Below are 9,822 nucleotides of genomic sequence, written 5' to 3'. Positions count from 1 at the left end.
AGTACAAGTGAGGGGCAAATTAGTCTTTTAAATACAATTATCCCACTAAAAAAAAAAGCGAGGGTTCCCATTTTTGATACTCTGTTCTGCAATCACTTTTGTTGATTAATGGCCAGAGTATTAATTATTAGTCTTATTATTATTATTCGCGGGATGATGGGAGAATGGAAAGTGGGGTCCAAAGTGCCAGCTCAGCATTCGAATTCCAAGTGTTTGGAGCAGATGTTGGTTTGTTGGTTCAGGCACTGTCAGTCTATTATTATATCCGCATGTGCGTTCGTGTTACACCTTAATTTTCGTCTCTATGAAGTGAGCTTTTTGTTGATCAAATCACGTAGTCAGAAAATCGGACGGTGGACAGAGTGTTGCCTATTAAAGAACAGTGTCGTGACATGCATAACCACCAAAAATTAAAGAAAAAAGCGAACGACGTGGTCGCCTCTCTGAGAGACGATAAATGGTTGACCACTCTAGTTAATTTTCCGCTAATTTTGGTGAAATTTTGCTTTATTAGCTCTTAAAAAGAGAAGGTGTTGGACTACGTATTATAAAAAGAAAGTTAAATGGAAACTTGTTTTAAATTTATCAATACTGTGAAGATATAGTCACTAGATAGTTACATGTTTCTGCCTCTGAATTGATTCAAATGATTAAAAAAAATTCATTCAGTTTGAAAGATTTTAAATTTAAATTTTGTCATTAATTTCTTAGTATGATAATATATTTATATTCAATCAATCACATTTACGAAAATATAGTGCGATGAAAGTACTCTTAAGATATGTGTAGAAAAATACAATATTCTTTATCAAGTATATCGAATAAATTGAATAGGTCTAAATCAAGCCGGACCTTATATATTCAAACTTAATAGGGTTTAAATATCTGGAGAAGGACAATGAGGAATATGAACACTTAGCTCATAATCTGCAGCTAAATTAGGTAATTTATCTACAACACTATTAGCATGGCGATAACTAAACAGTTTTTTTAAATTATTTTTAAAATAAGATTTAGCATTATAGTTGGCATTTTTCCAAAAATTAAGTTTAAATCACTGTTTTAAATATGTTTTTAAACTTTAAGTAAATTTAGAATAAGTCTAATTATATGATCATATTATATTTGTATTTACTATTTAAAAAAAAAAAAAAACTCTTCCAACTTCATATACTAAATAAATTAGCTTTTTTTTTTAATAATATGCTTTTGGTCCACTTTTATCTATCATTTTTAAAAATTATTTTTATCTAAAATTATTTATTGTTTTAAAAAGATTAAAGAGTATTAATTAATTTTTTCTATTTTTACTCTTATCTTTACTAAATATAATATATTTTTTTTTATAAATTTCTAAAACTCATCTTATCATCTCTCTCCCCTTTAATTAGATGCAATATTAGTTAACTGTTTTAGTAGCTATCAACTGTTTTATTAGCTATCAATTATTTTATTAGCTATTAGATATTAGATATTAATTGTTAATGATTAGCTATTTATATAATAATTTAAAACAAATATCTTTGATAAAAATAGTTCTTGGATTAATGTTAAATGTAAAAATAGTGGTATTGTCTTGTTAATTCTAATTAAAATGCTCATTCAACCTTTAAAAGTTAGGAGGGTAACTTTTCATGAGCCACTCCCTTAATCTCTAAACATTTGATGCAAGCTCAAGTCTAGACGGGAAGCAAGCTCACATTCTGTTAAAATGATTTTCCCATGGAATGTCAAAAACCAAGCAACAAACACAACTTAAATAACTCTTTTACTAACAAGATGACATAAACACCAACATGGGATGAATAAGCACTTTGATTAGTAGAAGAAGAAAGTCAAGGAACTGATATAAATAAGGCAACTTGTGTTAGATTATACTAGATTTCAAAATGAGACAATATAAGTGACTAACTTATATTAAATCTAAGTTCTTAGTACAACTTCGGAAGAACATACATAAAACTCTCTCAAAGGAGTTATTAAGTTTACAAGCTTAACAATGGCAGATTCTAAAATTGAAACTAACAAAATGAAGAAGAAAGTCTTATAAGGCTACTCATTATTCTGCCAACACTTGGAATCTTTATCCAAGAGTTTCTCCAAGAATTGGATAAAATACATTCACTTCCATTTTAGGTAAAAACCACATTTACAAGTCTGAACCAAATGTGAATTTTGAAATATGATCACAAAATTTTCTTTTGTCTTATAACTGAAAATGGCAATTTGCTTTTTCCTTTATATCTTGGACAAAAGACTCTCCCACTTTTCTTTACAACTTGGATAAAGCTCACAAGGTGCAAGGCTACTGAATGGACAGAGTTGGAATCTCTTTGGGATGGAAGAGGTTTGGTTTGGTGCACTTGGTTAGACCTTGGTTTGGCTCACTTTGCTGGACCATGGTTCGATTCACTTTGAATACTGAATTGCATCAACACGCCATACTTGTGCTCCTTTTGAATTCCTTGTATGTTGGTTACCATACTTGATCAATATGTGCTTGAATTAGTCCTTGTAATTCCTTAGCCCTAGCTCTTGTGATTACTCCTTTGAACATGGGAAGTGGTTTAGCCAATGTTGCCCTCATAATGCTCATCATCCCCTCTTTATTGAAAGGAATTCATCCTCAAATTTAAATCTGCACTAAGATATGGATATAGGTAAAAAAAAATTAAATGTAGAGCTAATGGATCCATACCTGTCAGGAAGGTCAATCTTGTAGGTATTATTATTGATCCTTTGTAGCACTTGCAAAGGACCATCACTTGGCTGCAACTTGGACTTCTGTTGATTAGGAAACCTCTCCTTGTGCAAATGAATCCATACAAGATCATCTGGTTCAAAGATCAATTGCTTTCACCCTTTGTTGGCATTGCTAGCGTGCTTAGCATTCTTAGCCTCAATTTGTGCATGGGCCTGCTCATGAATTTTCTTCACTATTTCAGCTTTCTTCTTACCATTAATACTAGCAAGCTCACTAATAGGCAAAGGTAATAAATCCATGGGGGTTAGAGGATTAAAACCATAAACAAGTTCAAATGGAGAAAAACCAGTGGAATAATGCACTACCCTATTATATGCAAACTCAATGAATGGTATACAATCCTCCCAAGACTTAAGATTTTGTTTAATTACAGCCCTCAAAAGTGTGGACAATGTCCTATTGACTACCTTAGTTTGACCATTTGTTTAAGGGTGGTAAGTAGTGGAAAACAACAATTTAGTCCCCAACTTTCCTCATAGGACCTTTCAAAAATGACTCAAAAATTTGACATCTTTGTCACTCATTATAGTCTTGGGTATGCCATGTAATCTAACAACCTCTTTGAAAAACAAATTAGCTATATATTTGGCATCATTAGACTTATAACACAAAATGAAGTGTGCCATTTTGGAAAATCTATCCACTACCACATATATGGAATCATGCCCCCTCTTAGACCTAAGCAATCCTAAGATAAAATCCATGGAAATATCAACCCAAGGTTCCTTAGGAATGGGAAAAGGTGTATAAAGACCATTCGGCATTGCTCTAGACTTGGCTCTTTTGCATGTTTCCCACCTAGAACACGCCCTCTCTGAATCCCTCCTCATGTGAGGCCAAAAGAAGTGTTCCTTAAGAATGTCCAAAGTTTTAGCAACACCAAAGTGTCCCATAACCCACCACTATGTGATTCACGCACAAGCAAATCTCTTAAAGAGCTTTTTGGCACACACAACCTATTTTCCCTAAACAAATATCTATTATGCCTAAAGAATTTTTGAAATGCAACCTTTTCACATGTAGCATATATAGTGGCAAAATCCTTATAATCGGCATACAACTCTTTAACAAACTCAAATCTAAGAAACTTAGAATCAAGAGTGTTATGAAGAGAATACCTGTGTGAAAGAGCATCCGCCACTAAATTCTCCTTGCCATGCTTGTACTGGATCACATATGGGAATGATTCAATGAATTCCATCTACCATGCATGTCTCTTGTTAAACTTGCCTTGTGTTGATATGCTTCAAGGACTCATGGTCCAAATAAATGAACTCCCTCGGCCAAAGATAGTATTGCCAAGTCTCCAAGGCTCTCACCAAGGCATAAAGCTCCTTGTCATAGGTGGAGTAATTTAATGCCGCCCACTAAGCTTCTCACTGAAATAGGCTATCGGCCTCCTTTCCTACATAAGAACAGCACCAATACCTTTCTTAGAAGTATCACATTCAATCTCAAAAGCTTTAGTGAAGTCAAGCAAAATTAACAAAGGTGCAGAACATAATTTTTCTTTTAACAAATTAAATGCATGTTCTTGTTCCTCACCCCAAACAAATGCAACATTCTTCTTAACTAACTCATTCAATGGTGCTGCTAGTGTACTAAAGTTCTGAACAAATCTTCTACAGAAATTAGCTACCCCATGAATACTCCTAACTTCAAATGGATTCTTAGGAGTAGGCCACTTTTTTATGGCTTTGATCTTTTCCTCATCTACCTCTACTTCTTTTGCACTCACAACAAAACCCAAAAAGACAACCTTCTCTATGCAAAAAGAACATTTCTTAACATTTGCATATAACTTTTTTTTTCTCAACACATCAAAAACAAGTCTCAAGTGATGCATATGCTCATCCATGTTCTTACTATACACAAGAATACCACCAAAGTAAACAACCACAAATTTCCATATGAAAGATCTCAAAACGTGGTTTATAAGTCTCATAAATGTGCTAGGGGCATTTGTGAGCCCAAATAGCATCACCAACCACGTATACAAACTATGTTTAATCTTAAAAGGTGTTTTCCATTCATCTCCTAATTTTATACGAATCTGGTGGTAACCACTCCTAAGATCTATCTTAGAGAAAATATCACACCCTACCCCTTCGAAAGATGTGACATGATCCCGTAGTATACCTAATAAATTACTGTACTTTACTTACTGATAATCTATTAAATATACTACAAGGGATTTTGACAAAACAATTTCATTTAACAATTTGGCGTGGTGATAAAAATTTAAACTAAGTATTTTCACATCAATTATATGTCATAAATTTTATTTAGGAATAATTAAGCATTTTCAAAATTTTGCAAAAAATCCGTGTGGTTACGGTTAAAATTATGTGAAAACAGTTCTTTATAACCTATTGAAAAAAAAACAATTTACAAAAATATATCATGTCCAATAGGAACTCGATCAACTCATTCTCAATAAATCTCATCATAAAGAAAATAATTCATTATTTACAATATTCATGAAGAAATTTAAATGTTTGCATTCATTGAAATAACAAAATTAATATTACAAAAATTTATATGTAAATAAAATCTCAAAATACTATTACAATAATTTCAATCCCAAATTTTTATTACAAACTTTTCTATATAACTGCTCGAATATAATTACATACAAATAGCTACATGATTACATCAAAATCTAATGTACAAGATGGACCTATGATATGCCTGAAAATAGTCCCAATACGTCTTCAAGTAATCTCATTCAGCTGCTCTATATTTTTTTTCACTTGCGACAGTATATAAAGCTATCGCTGAGTGGTGAACTTAGTGGTTCACAAACTAATAATTTAAAACTTAATACAAGTAATTCTTTAACAAATCATAACAAAAAAAAAGCTTAAAATCTTTAAATTCTTCAAAATTCATAACGTCCAAAATCAATATTTTCAACCATGTTAATCATTCGTTTGAATGACATTTTGATCAAATAATGACAATTTATCCACATTTCTCTTGAACCATGAAAACAATATAATATTTTTCAATCACTAACAAATATTTATTTTAATCACATTTTATCAAAGTATGCATAATTTAAGGTTGTTGCCAACAATTCGCACAGTTGGACCCATGACACAAAATTTCACCTTCAATGCCGTGTTGTACACTACGACAAAGCAAACTCTCCTAATAACCAAGGCTAAAGGGAGGAACAAAGACTAGCTAGCATATATGAGTACTCATCCAAACTCTTCCTTAACTGGCAAGCCAGAGAGGAAGGAACTCAACCCCAAACAAGTGAAGGAGATATCTCACTAGACAAGTTAATGAGAAAAACAAAGTATATTACCATGTCAAGTGTGGTTTCAAAACATATTTAAAGAAATTTCATTCACAAAATATATTTATAAAATAAATAAACACATTCAATTATAGAAAATTCATGCACAAGGTTGGCAATACATTAAGTTCGCAAAACACTTCTAAAGACATTCAAATATCGGCCCACCCCCTTACTACAATGAAACCAAGGGCTAACATCCGTCTTTCCATAATATAAAGTCATTTTATAAATCACAATTTTCGAAACAATGTAAATAATTCTTTAGATGCATAGGAAAATCATATTTGGTTCATACAAATTTCATTCAATAATTTAAAGCTCTCAATGCAATAAGAATCATAAAACATTTATATAAACATATTCAAATGCATTTCAAAGTGGAAAACAATTAAAAGATTTAGTTGTGCATAAACCTTATTTGACTTCTTTATTCTTGACTTAATCCTTCCCTTTCTTGGGAGGCTCATTTTTCCATTGAAATTACATAATTTGAAAGTGTTTCAACATCCATTCAAACCATTTCTAATACTAAATCCAATAATTGAATTTTTGCCTACTTAATTTTACTCATAATTTCTCCTAAGAGTTGAGTTCTTTACATTTGGTGTATTTGTGATTACTATTCACTTGACTATTCATGTCAAATATTGACTTTTTCATAATTAATAGGTATACCATTTCTAAACACATGGTCATACCACTTTTTAGATCACAAATTTATTGGCATTGGTTGTCAATTACAATTTAAGGCCTATTAGATGAAATTCTAAAATTTCAAATTTGGTCACTTAAATTTACTATTCCATTGGATCAATCTACAGTGGAAGTTTGGCTAAACTTTCTTCGTCAAAGTTGTTGCTTAATGTGTCTAGTTTAATTCTTTTTTTGAATCACTCCATTTGAAGTTTTGTAGCTCAAGTTATGACATTTTTACCATAACTGGCCGGATTAGTCATTTCCAGATTTTCTGGGAAAATTAGATTTCTAGTAGTTTTGGTGACCTAATTTTGGTTGGCAATCTAATTAGGTTATGGTTAGAATTTAGGTTTTTGTTCTTCATGAAAGTTGTTCTACTATGTCTAAGCGTTCCATTGGTTCAAAAAACAGGTCATTTGGACCTCTCTACACAAAATTATGACCATTTGAATATGTATTGTTCATTTGGTCAATTCTGCCCAGAATCAGGGCACTAATTCCGAATTCAACCAAATTTTGGAGCAACTTGTGGTCACTTTTTGGGCAAGGTTCCGTCATAAAAAAATGTAGCATTATGACCCTAATTTCATCTAAAATTGACCTCACACCAATTAGAGCAACACAATTCAACTTATAGCCTGTTAACCTAGCTGGACTCATTAGTCTAGAATTCAACACTACAACCATTACCAATTCTTTCAATTCCATTCATCAAATCACAATCATACATACACTAATTGACCAAAATTAAGCATCGAAAGATCAATTGGTCAATAATTCTCAAAAATCCTCAATTTTCTCCAAAACCCTAACCACCAATAACCTTAATTCCCTAATTATCACAATTCATGCAATTTAAGTATACTAATCACATTTACTTACTCATTTAAGCTTATATACACATTTATTTCCATTAATTTCCATCAAACCCTAATACCTTCAAATTGGTCGAAATTCTCTAGTCCCTTATTAAGCATTTATTTTCAATTTTTGAGTCAATTTCTATTTGCTCAACCTTATTTCTACAAGTATAAACTAATTTAAATGTAGAGAGAGACTTACCTTATATGAAGCTTTTTAACTTTCAATTCCTCTCCCAATTTCTTCAATTTCTTCCTTTAATTCTTCTTACCAAGGTCTAATTAAGGGTTTTTAGTAAAGAAACTATAAAAATTAGGGTTGAAGTTTGGGATTTGGAAGTTTGGGATTTGGAAGCTTGAAATTAGTTGTCAATGGTGGAAATTTAGAGAGAGTTAGTGAGAGAGAGAGTTTCGGCTAGCAAATAGAAGAAGACCTAATTTTCTTTTTTTTTTTTTAATTTTGTCTTTATTTATGTGTAATTATCCTTTAATTTTCATAATTAACATTTAAAATTTTAAATTAGATCATGCTTGCATCACTATGATGATGTCATAATCACTTTAAAATTGGAATTTTTCTTTTCTTTTCTTTTTCTTACTTCCACTACACCTTTTCACTTTTAGTCTAGTTTTTAATATTTTAATTTCCTATATTTTAATGGACATTTATGTCAAAAGTCACCTCTAAGAGTGAATTGACCATATTGCCCCTTATCATTCTGATCAAATTTTCTAGTAACACTAAATTACTTCCTGAACTCTGATTCAATTATTTGAGCTTGTTCTCTATTCATTTCCTTGGTTTTCACAATACCATTAGCTTTGCAATTATCCTTAGGCCTGAGACGTCACATGGTTCTACACGAAATTAGGGTAGTAACTGAGCTCGCAGTCACTTCCCATTTCGATCACCCATCGCCAGGACCTCAGCTCACTTAACTGATTATGCTTTGTTTTTTTTTTTATTTTCATTTCACCTTCATATAATTTCTATTAATTTTTATTTATGACTTTTCTAGATGGCTTAAATATGGTTTTAAACATCCTGACTGTCCGGATAGACACTAGTCACCGGAACAGTAGAATGTATGGAACTGTCCAATGTGAGGGTGTTACAGAAAATGCATGCACCATTCAGCTCATCCAACATGTCATCAAGTCTAGGTATGGAATGTCGATATTTTACCATTATCTTATTGCTAGCACAGTAATCAACACACATGCAATATGTCTCATCCTTCTTTGGTACCAATTGAACTGGTACTGCACATGGGCTTATGCTCTCCCTAACATGACCCTTAGCCAACAGCTCCTTTATCTGCCTTTCTAGCTCCTTGGTCTTCTCTAGACTACTCCTGTATGCAAGATGATTTAAAAAAGATGCTCCAAGTATGAAGTCTATTTGATGCTTAATGCCTCTATGTCATGCCCTACCCCTTTGTAAGGTATGACATGATCCCGTAGTATACCTAATAAACTACCGAACTTCGCCTACCAATAATCTATTAAATATACTACAACAGATTTTAACAAAACAATTGCATTTTTAATTTGGAGTGGTGAGAAAAGTTTACCTTGAGTGTTTTCAACTCAAGTAGGAATTATAAAAGTTTATTTGAGATAATTAGGTAATTTTTAAAATCTTGTGAAAAATTCGCATGGTTACGGCTAAAACTGGGTGAAAACAGTTCTTCAAATTTACCTATAAAAGCAATTTATAAAATGTCCCAGTCCAAATTTCAACATTTAATAATTTCTTTCAAGCCATCAACTCAATTTGTTTGCCACAACCTCATCATAAAAGAATTAATTCATTATTTACAAAATTTCAGAAAGAACTTTAAATACTACATTTATTAATGTAATAAAATTTATTTCACAAAAATATACAAGTAAATAAAATCTCAATTTAACATTTCAGTAATTTGCATTTGAGTACATCCAAAAATAATATTACAAAATTTTTTTTGTACAACCGCTCGAACATACTTACATACACATAATTACACACTTACATCAAAATTTAATGCCTAAGGATATACCTACTCTATGCCCAAAATAATCTCAGTCTGTCTTCAAGTCGTAGCTTTAAGTGATCTCACTCAGCTGCTCTATCCTTTCTTTCACCTGCGACAGTATATAAAGCTATCGCTGAGTGGTGAACTCAGTGGTGCACAACAAATAAATTAAAT

At 31.8% G+C, this 9,822-nt stretch overlaps 1 protein-coding gene across 1 annotated transcript; it reads right to left on the bottom strand.

Moving 5' to 3' along the window:
• Window positions 1-2,595: 2,595 nt before the first annotated feature.
• Window positions 2,596-3,965, bottom strand: LOC131180143 (uncharacterized). The gene is made up of 4 exons (XM_058147763.1): window positions 3,774-3,965; window positions 3,412-3,666; window positions 2,699-2,805; window positions 2,596-2,638 (listed from the first exon to the last, which is right to left on the bottom strand). Exons 1-4 carry the CDS (start codon window positions 3,963-3,965, stop codon window positions 2,596-2,598), a joined length of 597 nt encoding a protein of 198 aa, XP_058003746.1.
• Between the last annotated feature and the right edge of the window lie 5,857 nt (window positions 3,966-9,822).

Source organism: Hevea brasiliensis, chromosome 5 (genome assembly GCF_030052815.1).
Source record: "Hevea brasiliensis isolate MT/VB/25A 57/8 chromosome 5, ASM3005281v1, whole genome shotgun sequence".
NCBI classification, from domain to species: Eukaryota; Viridiplantae; Streptophyta; class Magnoliopsida; order Malpighiales; family Euphorbiaceae; genus Hevea; species Hevea brasiliensis.
The sequence above is the reverse complement of the archived record's forward strand: the minus strand, read 5'-3'. Positions and strand labels throughout refer to the sequence as shown.